The sequence below is a fragment of the Heterodontus francisci genome, chromosome 4 (genome assembly GCF_036365525.1).
Source record: "Heterodontus francisci isolate sHetFra1 chromosome 4, sHetFra1.hap1, whole genome shotgun sequence".
Lineage (NCBI taxonomy): Eukaryota > Metazoa > Chordata > Chondrichthyes > Heterodontiformes > Heterodontidae > Heterodontus > Heterodontus francisci.
In genome coordinates, this window is record NC_090374.1 from 53,036,000 (window position 1) to 53,056,999 (window position 21,000).

General features: G+C 44.9%; 1 protein-coding gene across 4 annotated transcripts in view; it reads right to left on the bottom strand.

The window, feature by feature from the left end:
- arhgef28a (Rho guanine nucleotide exchange factor (GEF) 28a) overlaps positions 1-21,000 on the bottom strand; it is a 564,358-nt gene that overhangs the window by 116,827 nt on the left and 426,531 nt on the right. For all 4 annotated transcript variants that reach the window (XM_068029539.1, XM_068029540.1, XM_068029543.1 and 1 more), the window contains one exon: positions 4,717-4,808. In XM_068029539.1, coding sequence (XP_067885640.1) covers positions 4,717-4,808 — 92 coding nt within the window. The remainder of the gene's footprint in view (positions 1-4,716; positions 4,809-21,000) is intronic.

Sequence of the window (21,000 nt, forward strand, 5' to 3'; positions counted from 1 at the left end):
AGGGCTGGCCGCTGCACAGAAGATCGCAGACAGCCAGCAGGATCGCAGTGAAAGGTACGTTAATTTATTCATGTCCTTTATTTAAATATTTAAAGCCACGGAGCCACACTGCCGCCGCTGGAAGGATCAGGCCCAGCAATCCCGACGTGATGCTCCATTGGGGGGCCGCTGCCGGTGCGTTCTCCTGCCCAACACCCCACCTCCAACCCCCCCACTGTCATAAACAGTGCTATCAAGCAGCACTTGTTTAGCAATAACCTGCTCAGTGACGCTCAGTTTGGGTTCCGCCAGGACCACTCAGCTCCTGGCCTCATTACAGCCTTGGTTCAAACATCAACAAAAGAGCTGAATTCAAGAGGTGAGGTGAGAGTGACTGCCCTTGACATCAAGGCAGCATTTGACCGAGTATGACATCAAGAAGCCCCAGCAAAATTGAAGTCAATGGGAATCAGGGGGAAAACTCTCCGCTGGTTGGAGTCGTAGCTAGCACAAAGGAACATGGTTGTGGTTGTTGGAGGTCAATCATCTCAGCTCCAGGATATCACTGCAAGAGTTCCTCAGGGTAGTGTCCTAGGCCCAACCATCTTCAGCTGCTTCATAAATGACCTTCTTTCAATCATAACGTCAGAAGTGAGAATGTTCGCTGATGATTGCAGAATGTTCAGCACCATTCGTGACACCTCAGATACTGAAGCTGTCTGTATAGAAATGCAGCAAAACCTGAACAATATCCAGGCTTGGGCTGATAAGTGGCAACTAACATTCGAGCCACACAAGTGCCAGGCACTGACCTTTTCCAACAAGAGAGGAGCTAACCATCTCCCCTTGGCATTCAATGGCATTACCATCACTGAATCCCCCACTATCAACATCCTACGGGTTACCATTGACCAGAAAAGGAACTGGAGTAACCATATAAATACCGTGGCTACAAGAGCAAGTCAGAGGCTAGGAAACCTGTGGCTAGTAACTCACTTCCTGACTCCCCAAAGCCTGTCCACCATCTACAAGGCGGTGGAGTCGTGGTATTATCACTGAACTAATAACCCAGAGACCCAGTGTATTTCTCTGGGGACATGGGTTCAAATCCCACAACAGCAGAAGGTGGAATTTGAATTTAATCAATAAAAATCTGGAATTAAAAGCTAGTCTAATGATGGCCATGAAACCATTGTCGATTGTTGTAAAAACCCATCTGGTTCACTAATGTCCTTTATGGAAGGAAATCTGCTGTCCTTACCTGGTCTGGCCTACATGTGACTCCAGACCTACAGCAATGTGGTTAACTCTTACACGCCCTCTGAAATGGCCTAGCAAGCCACACAGTTGTACCTAACCGCTACGAAGTCAATAAAAAGGAATGAAATCGGACGGACCACCCGACATCGACCTAGGCACCGGAAATGACAATGGCAAACCCAGCACTGTCAACAATGCCAAGTCCTCCTTACTAACATCTGGGGGCTTGTGCCAAAGTTGGGAGAGCTGTCCCACAGGCTAGTCAAGCAACAGTCTGACATAGTCATACTCACGGAATCATACCTTACAGACAATGTCCCAGACACTGCAATCACTATCCCTGGGTATGTCCTGTCCCACCGGCAGGACAGAACCAGCAGAGGTGGTGGCACAGTGGTATACAGTAGGGAATGAGTTGTCCTGGGTGTCCTCAACATCGACTCCGGACCCCATGAAGTCTCATGGCATCAGGTCAAACAAGGGCAAGGTAACCTCCTACTGATTACCACCTACCGCCCTCCCTCAGCTGATGACTCAGTACTCCACCATGTTGAACACCAATTGGAGGAAGCACTGAGGGTGGCAAGGGCACAAAATGTACTCTGGGTGGGGGACTTCAATGTCCATCACCAAGAGTGGCTCGGCAGCACCACTACTGACCGAGCTGGCCGAGTTCTAAAGGACATTGCTGCTAGACTGGGTCTGTGGCAGGTGGTGGGGGAACCAACAAGAGGGAAAAACATACTTGACCTCGTCCTCACCAATCTGCCTGCTGCACATGTTTCTGTCCATGACTGTACTGGTAGGAGTGACCACCGCACAGTCCTTGTGGAGATGAAGTCCCGCCTTCACATTGAGGATACCCTCCATTGTGTTGTGTGGCACTATCACCGTGCTAAATGGGATAGATTTCGAACAGATCTCGCAATGCAAATCTGGGCCTCCATGAGACGCTGCGGGCCATCAGCAGCAGCAGAATTGTACTCAACCACAATCTGTAACCTCATGGCCCGGCATATCCCCACTCTACCATTACCATCAAGCCAGCAGACCAACCCTGGTTCAATGAAGAGTGCAGGAGGGCGTGCCAGGAACAGCACCAGGCATACCTCAAAATGAGGGGTCAACCTGGTGAAGCTACTGAACTGGAGTAGCCATATAAATACCGTGGCTACAAGAGCAGGTCAGAGGCTAGGAATCCTGAGGCGAGTAACTCACCTCCTGACTCCCCAAAGCCTGTCCACCATCTACAAGGCACAAGTCAGGAGTATGATGGAATAATCTCCACTTGCCTGGATGGGTGCAGCTCCAACAACACTCACGAAACTCGACACCATTCAGGGCAAAGCAGCCAGCTTGATTGGCACTCCATCCACAAACAGTCACTCTCTCCACCATCGATGCACAGTGGCAGCAGTGTGCACCATCTACAAGATGCACTGCAGCAACGCACCAAGGCTCCTTAGACAACACCTTCCAAACCCACGACCTCTACCAACTAGAAGGGCAGCAAATGCATGGGAACACCACCACCTGCAAGTTCCCCTCCAAGTCACACACCATCCTGACTTGGAACTATATCGCCGTTCCTTCACTGTCGCTGGGTCAAAATCCTGGAACTCCCTTCCTAACAGCACTGTGGGTGTACCTACCCCACATGGACTGCAGCAGTTCAAGAAGGCAGCTCACCACCACCTTCTCAAGGGCAATAAGGGATTGGCAATAAATGCTGGCCTAGCCAGTAGCGCCCACATCCCATGAATGAATTAAAAAAAATACTGGGGTTGTTTTCCTTAGGGAAGAGAAGGCTGAGAGGAGATTTGATAGAGGTGTTCAAAATCATGAGGGGTCTGAACAGAGTAAATGGGGAGAAACTGTTCCCTTTGATGGTAGGGTTGAGAGCCAGAGGACACCAATTTAAGGTAAATGGCAAAAGAACTAAAGACGACATGAAGAAAAACCTTTTTACACAGTGAATGGCTAGGATCTGGAATGCACTGCCTGAGAGAGTGATGGAGGCAGCTTAAATTAAGGCTTTCAAAAGAGACTTGGTTAAGCACCTGGGGAGAACATTTTTTAAGGACTATGGGAAAAGGGCGGGGGAGTGGGACTAGCTTAGTTGCTGTTGCAGAGAGCTGGCATGGACACGATGATATGCATGGCTTCATTCTGTGCTGGATCCATTCTCTGAATTTTTCCTGATCTCCATTTATAACCATAGTAAACCTAACACAGTGGCGCAGTGGTTAGCACCGCAGCCTCACAGCTCCAGGGACCCGGGTTCGATTCCGGGTACTGCCTGTGTGGAGTTTGCAAGTTCTCCCTGTGTCTGCGTGGGTTTCCTCCGGGTGCTCCGGTTTCCTCCCACATGCCAAAGACTTGCAGGTTGATAGGTAAATTGGCCATTATAAATTGTCACTAGTATAGGTAGGTGGTAGGGAAATATAGGGACAGGTGGGGATGTTTGGTAGGAATATGGGATTAGTGTAGGATTAGTATAAATGGGTGGTTGATGTTCGGCGCGGACTCGGTGGGCCGAAGGGCCTGTTTCAGTGCTGTATCTCTAATCTAATCTAATTGCAAAATATACAAAATGTTTTTGTATTTATGTACAAATAACTATCTTTTGCAGAAATCTGGTAGGTGAACATTTGAAGCCAAACTGTATATGGAAAGAACTTGCATTTACATAGTGCCTTTCACGACTTCAGATTGTCCCAAAGTGCTTTACAGCCAATGAAATACTTTTGAAGTGTAGCTATGTAAGAATCATGACAGCCAATTTGTACACAGCAGTGTGATAGCGAGCAGATAATGTGTTTTACTGATGTTGGTTGAGGGATAAATATTGGGCAAGACAGCAACTTCTTCAAATAGTGCCATGAGATCTTTGGTTGCAGAGTACTCCACATGAGCAGATCTACAAAATGATTGTGATTCAGCAGCCCAAATCATGGAGTCAATGCAACTTTGTAAAAGTTGACTTTCATCAGAAGTTTACCTGAAACCTATTCCTTACCAAGACTTAATTAAAGAGAATCCCACACAGGATGACCAATGTTCCCAAAACTTCTCCATCCTATAATCAGCCTCTCATCCCTGCAGCTCACACTGACTGGGAATCCGAATGTGAAAGGCATTATAGATACTTGGTGTGAGGAAGTTGGAAAAGATATAATGATGTCTCTATAACTCCACAACACAATAGTCATCAAATTAATTAAGATGCTGTCTTATTGATTTAATGTGAAATTTTTCTTCTTGCTCAGGAATAAGTTTAATTTCAGTGCTTACGTCTAACATGCGTCCAGCCAAATTCATCTACTCTGAACCAACTCAGATAAATATGTTTTTTAATGTGCTACTAAAGAAATTGCTTCCTGTTTTGGAAAATTGCAAAGTGTTTTCCTGAAACAGCACTTAATTTGTTTACTCAAGACAATGGGAACAGTGAACTGCCTGCTAATGTCCAAGTACCTTGGAATTTCCGGGTCCTGGCTGCTCTTGCCTCAGCAATACGCTTGTCCTCTTCGTACTCACTTAGCCGTTCTTCCTCTTCCTCAGGACAGCTTTAACAATGACAATAAAGAATACAAAAAACACGTTAAAAACTTAGCTGCAGCAATAATTCAAGCCTTCAGTTACACAACTAGATAGCCAAGTCTCATCTGGTGTGCCTCAAAATACATGATTATATCTAATAAATCTTTAAAGTTGCTGGAATTATGAAATCAGTACTGGAAATCTCAGAAACTGCACAATAAGCACAAACAATTGCACTAGCATTTCTTCAATGCTTCGGCATTTATTTGTATTATTTTCCCAATTTCCCAAACACACATGTAAGCAGGGTTCACTGTATAGCAGGAATTCTGGAGGATTTTCTCTTTTTTTTTGTGTGACCAATTGTAGCACTCCAACTGCTGCCTCAGCTGAGACCAATTGAAGCAAAAAAGGGACCTTATGCTCTGCATCACATGTTGGTATACCAGGCAGTGAATTTATCTTAGACGATTGGCAGAGCTCTATCATGTTTTCCTACAGGCTCACTGTCACAAGTTATTTTCTTGTCAGCAAATAACAAATATTCGTAACTGAACTTTCCCATTTCATGAAATAGATGTTCAGCATCAACATTATCAGAAAGGTTTGAATGCATAAGAACAAACAAAATTACAAAGAACAAAAATGGCATGGATCCCATTAAGTCCACTCCAACAGAGCATGTACAATCTGTGTTGCTGTGGATTCTCCCAAATATACTTAATCTGGAGTAATTAGCCACAGGTAAAAGTTCCAAGATTAACCTCCGATTTAAAAAAAATTTAAACCATATAAATAATCAAGTGCTCTTTGAATTCAAGTTATTTCTTCTTTCTATGAGGGACATCACAGCCAAACCTTATGCTGTTCTCATACAAAGTGCATTTACCAGTAGGTGTCACCAGATAATATCAAGGGCATGAATACTGGATTTGTATCACATCAGGGCTGATTTCCTGAGTTTGCCCCATTGGGAAGGACTCTTGCCTGGCAGCCACAAGTATCAGGATGATTTTTCTGTCCATTAAAATCGTAGGCAACATGCCTGTAATTTCCAAAGATGCGTAGCTGGTAGATGAGATTCCCCACCTACGGCGCAAATTCAGAACATCAGCCTCATGATATTAGCTCAGACTGATGGGACCTGCTTGTAGACAGATACGCAGGAGGTGTAATACAACAGACTTGTATGCTTATTTTAGGAAGGTGCCATTTTCTAACAACTTTGGAGCACTTTGGTAGGAATCTTTTTCTCAAACACCAGATCAAAATTCCAGATCGAGTATCTTCTTGTTAAGACTCTATGCAAACACAAAAGAGCAGAGATTCAACATATTCTGTAAACAGTATGTTGATTTGGCTGAACAGGAAGTATTTGAACATACATCGCTTAGACCAAATGATAGAGAAGCACTCTTACTCATTCTGTCTGGGAACCTTAGATCCTCATTGGATTATTGAAACACTTGCACGACAACATTTATTTTTACAAAATATGACTGTGATTGAAGGTTATTTACATGCAATAAGTGTATACAGCTGAATAATTTAAGCATTTCTATACGTTTATTTTCAAATATTGATACATAATTGAATTAAAATCTGTGTTTTTAAACACAAGGGGTAGAATTTTATGCTCTCCCCTGCAGCGGGTTTGGAGGTGGGGAAGAGCATAAAATCGGGTGAGATGGTGGCGGGGTGGGGGGGGGGACTGCGCCACCAAAATTTAGCCCAGGGCGGGAAGACCAATGAACCGCCTTCTCGCCCCACTGCCAATTGAGGCTTTTAACTGGGTAATTAACCCCTAATTAAGGGCCTCCTCCTACCACAGCCACAACTACTCATGTGGTGGGTGGCTCTGTTGCCACACAGGAAGCAGGGCACTAAAAACAGTGCAGGCTGCTTCCTGGCTGTGGGGAGGTGGTGGGGGGGAGGTGACGGTGGGTGTGGTCCCTCATTCAAAGACGGGGGCCCGCTGAGGGCCACCCCCCTGCTCTTGCTGCCAAACCCCTCCCCTGTGAACCCACCGCACCAGGCCCATCCCTCCCCGACCTACCTTAAACCTAAGCCTAGTTCCAGCGCCATTCCTCGCTGTCTGGTCGCTGCAGCTACAGCAGGAGCCACCGCCTCCGCACTGGCGCTGCAGCTGCCGGCCTCTGATTGGCTGGCAGAGTTGCAAGGCCGGGACTTCTGGCAGCGGGGTCCTAAATTATACGGAAGATTCGCCACTGTCAAGTTAAGTGCCTGATTGGCACTAAATTCAGCAGGTTTTCCCTACAAGAGCTGATGCGGGAATCTCGTTGTGGGTTTCCCCCGACGCCAAGACCCCCGCCACCAGCACAAAATCCACCCAAGATTATTAAAATAATAAAAGTCAACCAATGCAAATAATTATCATGCTCTCTGGCCTATTGATTAATTTTTACCCATTCCTTTGAACGTTACCAATATCTGGTAAATTGGCCATCTTGTGCTATAGCTTGAGCTCATTGGCAAAGCTGATAAGAAGAAATTTCCTCCTCCATATCATTTAGGGGAAGGGATCCCGATCAAGCCATTATGGGAACTTCACTAGTTAGTGCTCCAGAGCTATCCTTATCCATTTATCATTACCAGCTTTCCACTGCCATATATATTTTTAGTATTTTGAGTTGGTAGCACCCTCGAATCTGATTCAGAAGGTCTTGGGTTCTAGGATTTGAGCGCAAAAATCAACGTTGGCACTCTAATACAGTAGTGAGGGAGTGCTGCACTGTCGGAAGTGTCATCTTTCAGATAAGAAGTTAAACCAAGGCCCAGTCTTCTCTCTCTCAGGTGGGTGTAAAAGGCACTATTTTGAAGAAGAACAGGGGAGCTATTCCCAGTGTCCTGGCCAATATTTATCCATTAACAACATAAAAACAGATTATTAGATCATTATTACACTGCTGTCTGTGGAAGTTTGCTTTGCATAAATTGGCTCTGCGTTTCCTACATTACAACAGCGATGTACTTCATTGGCTGTAAAGTGCTTTGGGATGTCCTGTGGTCATGAAAGGCACTGTATAAATGCAAGCCTTTATTAGTTTTTAACTAACCAATTTACCTTTAATTTCATGCACCATTTCCTTATATATTCCTTAGATACAGAACTTTATCAAATGAGTTCCAAACATCCAGGTGAATTATATCTACTGAATAGTAGGAATTCTCTAATTCTGTAATCAACCGGGTGTGAATATTGCTCCTAAAAGCATGTTGATTGGTCCAGAAAATCTCTATACATTTTAGCTGAATAGTGATGGCCTCTTGAAAAAAAAAGTTCTTAAAACAATTCCTTCATTGTGACAGAACTGGCATGTCATGTTTTAAATTTTAATATATGAAAATTATAACATTTTTTAATGAAAGTTTACTTGGGCCTTATTGAGAAATGTGACTACTCTTAACTACTTGTGGAAGGGATGTGATAGTATGTTGTCATTTCTGCCTGGGAGTATTATTCAATAACAACAATCTATACTGGATTTGTACCCAATAGCTTCTGAACTATAATTAATCATAATTAATTCTTTATTTTAATTTAACAGGTTCCAGAAAGACAGAAGTGTGCCATTAAAAAATAAACTATATAAGGAAACTGTTCAGGTGCTTTTATTTGTAGATCAGTCAGATGCATAATGCTCTTTGCAAAACTAATCCAAATATAGCTTGTCAAAGCATAAAGCATTAATTGAGTAGGGAAGATGTGAACCATTATTCAATCAACCAGCACCACATTTAAGATGCCCCACTATGTCTATGATTGACAGGTTTATGCTCAAAGATGTTTTTAGGCTGCGATCAAAATAAGAAGCGTATGGCCTATTCTTTAGTTCCTTCAGATCTACTGTAAGTACAGATCACTGTGGCGAGACAGAACTCCATGAGTACCATGGCATGCACTTTAATGAAAGTCATCAAAGGAATCGAGATGAAGAATACGAAACCTAAAGCAGTTTATTATGCTGGACTCAGAAAAACGTTTGTTGCATGAATGGATATAAATATTGTGTCATCAATTTAGCTGCTGATTTAAACTGCCCTGGTGCATGTTTCCTTCTTGTGATAAACAATAACTCACATTTAGAAAGTGGGTTTAAAGAAACATTTGGCAGTGGTGAAAAAAGCCAAGGATTATCTTTGGTCTTGAGGCTGATCCTGGAAAGCAAGGCTTGAATGCACAGATCTGGTGATCGATGGGTAAACCAGTATAAGATACAATCATATCTGTCCCCTTTAGACTTAAGGGAGTGAAAATGGGGACCATACTATGGGAATGACTGAGATAGAGACACTGCCTGGGCACAAGGTCATCAAAGGGACTAGCTGAACAACTGGCCACTGCAGAAGTATTGTGGTGAATGCAGGGTCAAATGTCAACAGATAGGCCGCTGAGAGTTTGAACGTTTTAAGCAATTTGGGGGAGATTTCTTTTTCCCAGGGATGAATGAAGAAGTGGAGTTGAAGGGGGGTAGGGACATGTGGGTGGTGAGGGGCAAAAGGAGACGGTTGGAGATGACCTAGTCAGCAATCGAGGCAATGGGAATAGAGAGTCCAAGATGGAAGGGATATCCGTGAATAGAGAGAAAGTTTAATTGGAGGGAGGATTTAGGAAGGACAGTGAAATCCAAGAACAAAGGATACAGGAGCCAAGATGGAGGCTGAAATCACTGAGAATGAGGATTCATTTAGTGCAGAGGCTGAGCGAGGAACGGAAGGAGGATATCTCAGTAAAAAACTTGGTATGAGGCTTGCAGGGGGCATTATGTTTGTAAAGGAGAAATGAGAGGTGTGGAATGAGATTAAATTCTTGCTCGAAGAAATAGAAAGTATGGAGGGGTAGGGACACTGACCAGGATGTTTCATGGTGATAAATCACACTGCCACTGCTGCAGTTTGGGCAGCGTAGGTATTTGAGACAACAGCTGGGTAGGAAGGCTTCAGAAAGAGGCATGGTATCACTGTCCTCAAACAAAGCTTCAATCAAAGCCATGATGCCAATGGAATCATCCACAAAACTTGTTTGTTTGTTTGTGAATGGACATTCTGGAGGGAAATGCAGAAGGAAGTGGTGATTGTTGATCTACTGGAAGAATCCAAGGGGGCAGCACTGGAATGGAAAGGAGGATGACGAGGTTAGCTAGTGGGCTTTTTGGTCAGAAGAGGATGGGGCAATTGGGGTTGCAGCTTGTAACTGGCAGTCATAGACGTATCACTAGACACTTCGTAGAATGTAACGGGAGACACAGAAGGTAGCCATGGGCTTATATATGTGCAATTCAAACTTGGAATCGCAGTTGAAAAAACTGAGATGTAGTGATGCACCGGGTAGGGATTAGGGGAAAGAGTACCTAAACGGGCAGAACTGAAGGATGACATGTCTGTATGACAGGAAGGGAAGAAGGCAGAGAGAAGGGCTTGAGAGGGACCAAGAGGAGAAAAAAGAGAGACAGAAGTAATGAATTCAAACTCAGAGCAGCAGACAAAATGTACCCGTGAATGGACACCGCAGATATTCAAGTTGCATAGGTGAGGCAGAGATTGGGAAAGACATGCCTAGCTGTAAACAGAGGACAGGGAGGAGACTATTGAAGAGACAGAATTTCAAATCAGAGTCTCTGGGGTGACACAATGTTGACCTGTGAAAGCAGCTTGGTACAGAGACAAGCAGGAGTCGAGACAAGCAGGAGTCAATCCAAGAGCCAATTAAGGGGCAGAGTAACAACTGGTGTGTTACTGGAGGTTGTGCAGTGGAATTAGAGGGTTAAGCATAATGGACTATTTGCCATGCTCAACATTGCTCTGTGGATTCTTCTTATTCAAAGATAGACTCCTGGGAAATTAGTAAAAAGAAAAACAAGACTTTTGTTTGTGAAGGCCTTATTAAAGATCATTCATGAGGAACTTGTACAGGTTTACAAAGGAAGGATTCAAAAGAAGTGTGTATTGAACTGTAGGTCACAGCTGGCAGTAGTCAGCTTAATAAAGGAGATTTTGAAGTATTACTACGCACTAAAGTAAATAGTAATCACAGAACTGAGAGCAGTAAGTTGCAAACAGTGGCCAATGTTGGGTGTCTCACTGCACCAGTAGAGGATAGTTTAAATGCATGGAGAATAAACAAGGTACAAAACTTAGAGAACAAGCGTCCCCAAGCAACAGACTCATGACAGGGAAGCTGTGCATGAAACAGCTCAGGTTCATGGTTTAACAATGAGCTATGTCATCTGGTCTACAAAGACCGAAAAGAACAGTCAATCATCACTACCAGTGGCAGTGAATGCCAACACTGTTCTCAACCTTTATGCCACAAATTTGTTTCAGGTATCAGAGCTGCTGTTTTGTCCAACTTTCCATTTAAGGAGGTAACTAAAGCCTTAGTTTGTCACACATCCACCCAGATACACTTCAGATGGTGGCGTAGTGGTAATGTCACTGGATGAGTAATCTAGAGACCCAGGCTAACACCCTGGGGACACAGGTTTAATTTAAATTCAATTAATTAATTTTTAAAAATATGGAATTGAAAGCTAGCAATGGTGCCATGAACCTATCATCAATTGTAAAACCCATCTGGTTCACTCATGTCCTTGAGGGAAGGAAATCTGCCATCCTTACCTGGTCTGGCCTACATGTGACTCCAGACCCACAGCAATGTGATTGACTCTTAACTGCCCTCTGAAGTGGCCTAGCAAGCCACTCAGTTCAAGAACAATTAGGGATGGGTAACAAATGCTGGCCAGCCAGCGACGCCCACATCCCATGAAAGAATACATTTTAAAAAACTGTTACCAGCAGCAACAAAAGTAAGAACGAAAAACAGCCTCAGGGCATCCTAAAACATTTCACAGCTAATTATGGGGATATTCATTGACGACTGCACAGTGTTCAGTTCCATTTGCAATTCCTCAGACAACGGAGCAGTCCGTGCCTGCAAGCAGCAAGACCTGGGCAACATCAAGGCTTGGGCTGATAAGTGTCAATTAACATTCATGGCATACAAGTGCCAGGAAAAGATCATCTCCAATAAGTGAGAATCTAACCATCTCCCCTTGATATTCAATGGCATTACCATCATCTAGTCAAGAGATTTACTGGAATGGTATCAGGGATGAGGGACTTCAGTTATGTGGAGAGAATTGAGAAGCTACCCCAATATTAACTGGGATACAAACAGTGCAAAGGGCAAGGAGGCGACAAAAATCTTGAACTGTGTTCAAGAGAACTTTTTTAGTCAGCATGTATCACACCCAATGCGAGGGGGCGCAATTCTAGATTAAGTCTTCAGTAATGAAGCTGGGCAAGTGAAGGGAGTAACAGTGGATGACCATTTGAGATAGTGACAATAATAGTTAGTTTTAGCATAATCATGGAAAAGGACAAAGATAAAACAGGAGTAAAAGTTCTAAATTGGGGGAAGGCAAATTTTAAGAAACTGAGAGGTGATCTGGTGAAAATGAACTGGATACAGCTACTTGAAGGAAAATCAGTGGCAAACCAGTGGGTGGCATTCAAAAGCGAGATACTACAGGCACAGTGTAGGCATGTCCCCACAAAGATAAAGGGTGGTATTGCCAAATCTAGAGCCCCCTGTCTTATCTAGAAGCTTACAGGGTAAGTTAAAGCAGAAAAAGAAAACGTATGACGATCACAAAAATCGTAATACTTTAGAAAGCCGAGAGGAGTATAGAAAGTACAAGGGTGAAGTAAAAAAAGAAATTAGGAAAGCAAAGAGAGGACATGAAAAATTACTGGCAGGTAAAATCAAGGAAAACCCAAAGATGTTTTATCAGTACATTAAGAGCAAGAGGATAACTAAGGAAAGGGTAGGGCCTATCAGAGATGTACAAGGGAGCTTATGTGTGGCTGCAGAAGATGTGGGCAGGGTTCTTAATTAGTTTTTTGTCTCTGTCTTCACAAAGGAGAGGGTTGATGTAGACATTGCAGTTAAACAGGAGGTGTGTGAAATATTAGATACAATAAGTATGAGAGGAAGTACTAGAGGGTCTGACATCCTTGAAAGTGGATAAATCACCAGGGCCAGATGGATAGCATCCCAGGTTGTTAAAGGAAGCCAGGGAGGAAATAGCAGATGCGTTGAGGATCATCTTCAAATTCTCACTTGATACAGGAGAGGTACCAGACGATTGGAGGTGTGCAAATGTTGTACCATTGTTTAAAAAGGGTGCGAGGGATAGGCCAAATAATTCTCGGCCAGTCAGTCTGACCTCGGTGGTGGGTAAATTGTTAGAATCTGTTCTGAGGGACAGGATAAACTGCCAATTAGAAAGGCACGGATTAATCAGGGATAGTCAGCATGGACTTGTTAAGGGAAGGTCATGTCTTACTAACTTAATTGAGTTTTTTGAGAAAGTAACAAGAAGGATTGATGAGGGTAGTGCAGTGGATGTGGTCTACATGGATTTTAGTACGGCAATTTAAAGGCCTGCTCAGGTCTGGAAAAAAAAAACGATCCAAACCCGACAGAAGCACATTGGACCCGAGCCCCACTTGGCCCGAGTCCTTCCATTTTTTCCCGCGCCCGAGCCAACACAACCTGCGCCTGACCCGAGCCCGAGCCGACCAGTGGAATGTTCACTTTACCTACCTTCCGATTCCTCATCCGTTTTTCACTTTTTCAGTTTGTGCAGATAAGCAACAAAAACTGTAATTGGACTTGAAAGGTTGTTTAAAATGATGAAGATTGGAGCCACGAACTCAGTGATTGTTTGGTCACGAGTTAAACAGAAACCCATGGAGTTGTGCCAGACAGGTTGTGCCACACTGTACCAGTAGTATTGCTGAACATAAACACAGCAATTGCCCGAAGGCTCAGAAAATATCATTATACATTACCTAGACTCCTGCTTTACAGGTTGAAATACTTGTTGCAAGTAGGGCGGCACAGTGGCGCAGTGGTTAGCACCACAGCCTCACAGCTCCAGCGACCCGGGTTCAATTCTGGGTGCTGCCTGTGTGGAGTTTGCAAGTTCTCCCTGTGTCTGCGTGGGTTTCCTCCGGGTGCTCCGGTTTCCTCCCACATGCCAAAGACTTGCAGGTTGATAGGTAAATTGGCCAGTAGCAATTGCCCCTAGTATAGGTAGGTGGTAGGGAAATATAGGGACAGGTGGGGATGTGGTAGGAATATGTAATTAGTGTAGGATTAGTATAAATGGGTGGTTGATGGTCGGCACAGACTCGGTGGGCCAAAGGGCCTGTTTCAGTGCTGTATCTCTAAACTAAACTAAGTCTATCCAGTGAGCAGCTGAGATGCAGAGACCAGGAAGGTCCTGAGTGATTAATAATATACAGTATTTAAATAAAAAATATAAAATGATCACTGTTAGGACTCTAGTCTACACACCTACAGTACAGTACTGTATATTTTATAATAATTAATCACTCAGGACTTTCCTGGTCTCTGCATCTCTGCTGCTCACTGGATAAACTTGCAGCAAGTATTTCAACCTGTAAAGCAGGAGTCTAGGTAATGTATAATGATATTTTCTGTGCCGGCTATTGCTGTGTTTATGTTAAGCAATACTGGTACAGTGTGACACAACCTGTGTGGGCACAACTCCATGGGTTTCTGTTTAACTCGTGACCAATTACTGACTCCGTGGCTCCAATCTTCATCTTTTTAAACAACCTTTCAAGTCCAATTAATACTGTGTCCCCCCGACCCGGACTCAGCCAGACCCGACCTGACCCCGACACTTCATCAGGTCCCGTTGGGTTCGGGTCGGGTAGCAGGCCTTTACATCAATTGACAAGGTGCCACATGGCAAACTGGTCAGTAAAATGGAAGCCCATGGAATACAGGGGAATGTGGCAGGTTGGATCCAGAATTGGCTCAGGGCCAGGAGACAAAGGGTAGTAGCCGACGAATGTTTTTGTGAATGGAAAGCTGTTTTCAGTGGCTTTCCACAGGGCTCAGTGTTGGGTCCCTTGCTGTTTGTGGCAAAAATTAATGATTTGGACTTAAATGTGGGAAGCATGACTGGGAAATTTGCTGATGACACAAAAATTGGCCGTGCAGTTGATAGTGAAGAGGACAGCTGTAGACTCCAGAAAGATATCAATGGTTTGGTTGAGTGGGCGGAATAGTGGCAAATGGAATTGAATCCAGATAAGTGTGAGGTAATGAATTTGGAGAGGGAAAATAAAGTGAGAAAATACACAATAAACGGGAGGATATTGAGAGGGGTAGAAGAAGTGAGACACCTTGGAGTGCATGTCCACAGGTGCCTGAAGGTATTGGCCGAGGTATAGAATTCAAAAGCAGGGATGTAATGCTGGAACTGTTTAAAACACTGGTTAGGCCACAGTTGGAGTATTGCGTACAGTTTTGGTCACATTACAGAAAGGACTTAATTGTTCTGGAGAGATTACAGAGGAGATTTACAAGAGTGTTTCCAGGGCTCGAAGGTTGCAGCTATGAGGAAAGATTGGATCGGCGAGGGTTGTTTTCCTTAGAACAGAGGAGGCTGAGGGGTGACTTAATAGAGGCATACAAAATTATGAGGGGCCTAGATAGAGTAGACAAAAAGGACCTGTTTCCTCAAGCGGAGAGGTCAATTACCAGGGGGCACAGATTTCAGGTGATTGGTAGAAGGATTAGAGGGGACTTTTACACCCAGAGGGTGGTGGGTGTCCGGAATTCACTGCCAGGAACGGTGGTGGAGGCAGAAACCTTCAATTCTTTTAAAAGGTACTGGGGACGCACCTGAAGTGCTGTAACTGGCAAGGCTGTGGACCAGGTGCTGGAAGGTGGGATTAGATTGGGTGGATAGTTTTTTCGGCCAGCACGGATATGCTGGGCTGAATGGCCTCCTTCTGTGCCGTAATCTTTCCATGGTTCTAAGCTGGGGTTGGACTTCGCCAAGCAGAGAAAGTTAGAAGGTTACAAGGTGATTTGACAGAGGTGTTCAAAATCATGAATGGTTTTGTTAGAGCAAGTAAGAAGAAAATGTTTCCAGTGGCAGCAGGATTGGTAACCAAAGGACATAGATGAACCAGAGGTGACATGAGGAGATATTCTTTTATATAGCGAGTTATAATGATCTGGAATGCTCTGCCTGAAAGGGTGGTGGAAGCAGATTCAACAGTAACTATAAAAACCGAATTGGATAAATACTTAAGGAGAAAAAAATTACAGGGCTATGGGGAAGAGCAGGGGAGTGGGACTCATGAGATAGCTCTACCAAAGAGTCAGCACAGCCACTATGTTCCGAATGGCCTCCTCTCCACTGTACCATGCTATGATTCTAAGCGTCATGCTAGGGCCCCACCTGCCAAGAATGAGTCACATTAATTTTGTCATGAACACTGATTTTAAACTGTTGCTGGAGTGAAGAAGACTTGTTAAACAGATCAACTGTGGCTGGAAAAGACATATGCATACTGACAGACAGTGTTTAGAAGGACAAAGCAGCCATTCGCTGACATTCAACCCACAATGGACTTTTGATCACCAGACGTTGAAGGGAGGGGAGCTCGCATTCCAGGTTGACTGCTAAGATGGCTGAATACACAAACGCACATGCTCAAACATGACTAACCTGCTGGGCAACCTGAGTTTTTTGAATTTGTACAGTTTGGGTAGAAAGCTGTTTGCTTCCGGACTGAGAAGATCTCTCGTGTCTGTTCCCATCTCTTTCTCACAAGCCTCTGAATCCACTATAGACACACGAACCCCAAGAGAGAAAAGTCTCCGATAGCGAATAAGATTTAAGAAGAATACAGGGCCCCAACGAAAAGCAAGATCTACCTACAATCAAGTGAGCTCGAAGAAGCGTAACAACAACTCTTCAGATATTGCCTCAAACCTTTCCACTTTATTTTTTCTTCTGCTCTTTTCTGTCTCTATTTGCATGCGTGTATCGCGTATGCATGCTAGCATGTATCCATAGGCATTAACCGAATTAAAGTACAAGTTTAATAAATTTCAACTTTTCTTCTTTAAACTTAAGAAAGCCTGTTTGTGCTGGTTTCTTTTCCTTATAATTGGAAGGCGGTGAACAAGGATTCACCAAGGGGGAGCTAAAAGTACAGTGTGTTTAAAATAAAACTCTGTTACGGTAAGACCAGGTGAAGGCTGAAAGGGAACCCTAGACCTCTTTCTCACCTGGTGGTAACATAAGACAACCCATTAAAATAGGGTATCATAGTGTTTTCATTATTTTTATATGAAGATGGGGAGGCGGTGGCGTAGTGGTACTATCACTGGACTAATAACCCAGAGACCCAGGGTATTGATATGGAGATAAAAACAAGAAATGCTGGAACCACTCAGCAGGTCTGGCAGCAGCTGTGGAAAGAGAAGCAGAGTTAACGTTTCGGGTCAGTGACCCTTCTTCGGAACTCTCACATTTCTTGTTTTTATTTCAGATTTCCAGCATCCGCAGTATTTTGCTTTTATATTGATCTGGAGACATGGGTTCAAATCCCACCACAGCAGAAGGTGGAATTTGAATTTAATTAATAAATCAGGAATTAAAAGCTAGTCTAATGATGGCCATGAAACCATTGTCGATTGTTGTAAAAACCCATCTGGTTCACTAATGTCCTTTAGGGAAGGAAATCTGCTGTCCTTACCTGGTCTGGCCTACATGTGACTCCAGACACCACAGCAATGTGGTTAACTCTTACATGCCCTCCGAAATGGCCTAGCAAGCTGCTCAGTTGTACCTAATCGCTACGAAGTCAATAAAAAGGAATGAAACCGGACGGACCACCCGGCATCGGCCTAGGCACCGGAAACGACAGCAGCAAACCCAGCCCTGTCAACCCTGCAAATTCCTCCTTATTAACATCTGGGGGCTTGTGCCAAAGTTGGGAGAGCTGTCCCACAGGCTAGTCAAGCAACAGTCTGACACAGTCATACTCACAGAATCATACCTGACATACAATGTCCCAGACACTGCAATCACTATCCCTGGGTATGTCCTGTCCCATCAGCAGGACAGACCCACCAGAGGTGGCGGGACAGTGGTCTACAGTAAGGAGGGAGTTGCCCTGGGAGTCCTCAACATCGACTCTGGACCCCATGAAGTCTCATGGCATCAGGTCAAACATAGGCAAGGTAACCTCCTACTGATTACCACCTACCGCCCTCCCTCAGCTGATGACTCAGTACTCCTCCATGTTGAACACCAATTGGAGGAAGCACTGAGGGTGGCAAGGGCACAAAATGTACTCTGGGTGGGGGACTTCAATGTCCGTCACCAAGAGTGGCTCGGTAGCACCACTACTGATCGAGCTGGCCGAGTACTAAAGGACATAGCTGCTAGACTGGGTCTGCGGCAGGTGGTGGGGGAACCAACAAGAGGGCAGCATAGTGGTGCAGTGGTTAGCACCGCAGCCTCACAGTTCCAGGGACCCGGGTTCGATTCCGGGTACTGCCTGTGTGGAGTTTGCAAGTTCTCCCTGTGTCTGCGTGGGTTTTCTCCGGGTGCTCCGGTTTCCTCCCACAAGCCAAAAGACTTGCAGGTTGATAGGTAAATTGGCCATTATAAATTGTCACTAGTATAGGTAGGTGGTAGGGAAATGTAGGGACAGGTGGGGATGTTTGGTAGGAATATGGGATTAGTGTAGGATTAGTATAAATGGGTGGTTGATGTTCGGCACAGACTTGGTGGGCCGAAGGGCCTGTTTCAGTGCTGTATCTCTAATCTAATCTACTTGACCTTCTCCTCACCAATCTGCCTGTCGCAGATGCTTCTGTCCATGACTGTATTGGTAGGAGTGACCACCGCACAGTCCTTGTGGAAACGAAGTTCCGCCTTCACATTGAGGATACCATCCATTGTGTTGTGTGACACTATCATGGTGCTAAATGGGATAGATTTCGAACAGATCTAGCAATGCAAAATTGGGCATCCATGATGCGCTCTGGGCCATCATCAGCAGCAGAATTGTACTCAACCACAATCTGCAACCTAATGGCCCGGCATATCCCCCACTCTACCATGACCATCAAGCCAGGAGACCAACCCTGGTTCAATGAAGAGTGCAGGAGGGCATGCCAGGAGCAGCACCAGGCCTACCTCAAAATGAGATGTCAACCTGGTGAAGCCACAACCTAGGACTACTTGCATGCCAAACTACATAAGCAGCATGCAACAGACAGAGCGAAAAGATCCCATAACCAACGGATCAGATCTAAGCTCTGCAGTCCTGCCACAACCAGTCGTGAATGGTGGTGGAAAATTTAACAACTGACTGGAGGAGGTGGCTCCACAAATATCCCCATCCTCAATGATGGGGGAGCCCAGCACATCAGTGCGAAAGTTAAGGCAGAAGCATTTGCAACAATCTTCAGCCAGAAGTGCCGAGTTGATGATACATCTTGGCCCTCACCTGAAGTCCCCAGCATTACAGATGCCAGACCTCAGTCAATTCGATTCACTCCCCGTTATATCAAGAAACGACTGAAGGCACTGGATACTGCAAAGGCTATGGGTCCTGACAATATTCCGGCAATAGTACTGAAGACCTGTGCTCCAGAACTTGCCGCACCACTAGCCAAGCTGTTCCAGTATAACTACAACACTGGCACGACCCGGTGATGTGGAAAATTGCCCAGGTATGTTCTGTACACAAAAAGCAGGATAAGTCCAAGCCGGCCAATTACCGCCCCATCAGTCTACTCTCAATCATCAGTAAAGTGATGGAAGGTGTCATCAACAGTGCTATCAAGCAGCACTTGCTTAGCAATAACCTGCTCAGTGACGCTCAGTTTGGGTTCCGCCAGGACCACTCAGCTCCTGACCTCATTACAGCCTTGATTCAAACATGGACAAAAGAGATGAACTCAAGAGGTGAGATGAGAGTGACTGCCCTTGACATCAAGGCAGCATTTGACCGAGTATGGCATCAAGGAGCCCTAGCAAAACTGGAGTCAATGGGAATCAGGGGGAAAACTCTCTGCTGGTTGGAGTCATACCTAGCGCAAAGGAAGATGGCTGTGGTTGTTGGAGGTCAATCATCTGAGATCCAGGACATCACTGCAGGAGTTCCTCAGGGTAGTGTCCTAGGCCCAACCATCTTCAGCTGCTTCATCAATGACCTTCCTTCAATCATAAGGTCAGAAGTGGGGATGTTCGCTGATGATTGCACAATGTTCAGCACCATTCGCGACTCCTCAGATACTGAAGCAGTCCGTGTAGAAATGCAGCAAGACCTGGACAATATCCAGGCTTGGGCTGATAAGTGGCAAGTAACATTCACACCACACAAGTGCCAGGCAATGATCATCTCCAACAAGAGATAATCTAACCATCTCCCTTTGACATTCAATGGCATTACCATCGCTGAATCCCCCACTATCAACATCCTAGGGGCGACCATTGACCAGAAACTGAACTGGAGTAGCCATATAAATACCGTGGCTACAAGAGCAGGCCAAAGGCTAGGAATCCTGCGGCAAGTAACTCACCTCCTGATTCCCCAAAGTCTGTCCACCATCTACAAGGCACAAGTCAGGAGTGTGATGGAATACTCTCCACTTGCCTGGATGGCTGTAGCTCCAACAACACTCAAGAAGCTCGACACCATCCAGAACAAAGCAGCCCGCTTGACTGGCACACCATCCACAAACATTCACTCCCTCCACCACCGACGCACAGTGGCAGCAGTGTGTACCTTCTACAAGATGCACTGCAGCAATGCACCAAGGCTCCTTAGACAGCACCTTCCAAACCCGCGACCTCTACCGCCTCGAAGGACAAGAGCAGCAGATGCATGGGAACACCACCACCCGCAAGTTCCCATCCCAGTCACACACCATCCTGACTTGGAACTATATCGCCGTTCCTTCACTGTCGCTGGGTCAAAATCCTAGAACTCCCTCCCTACAGTACTGTGGGTGCACCTACCTCACATGGATTGCAGCGGTTCAAGAAGGCATCTCATCACCACCTTCTCAAGGGCAATTAGGGATGGGCAATAAGTGCTGGCTTGGCCAGTGACGCCCACATCCCATGAATGAATAAAAAAAAAGACACAAAGGCACATTGTTTTGATAAGAATAAATGGATCTGATTGTAATTTTGCTCTATATATCTCACTGCCAGAAAATAACAATTCATAGCAAGTCTCATGACATCAGGTGCTTGCCTGGTCTGCTTTCAGAGAGATTAAAGAAATGCAAATGCAAAAGTCATGAATATCTGGTCCAGATCATAAGCAGATGCT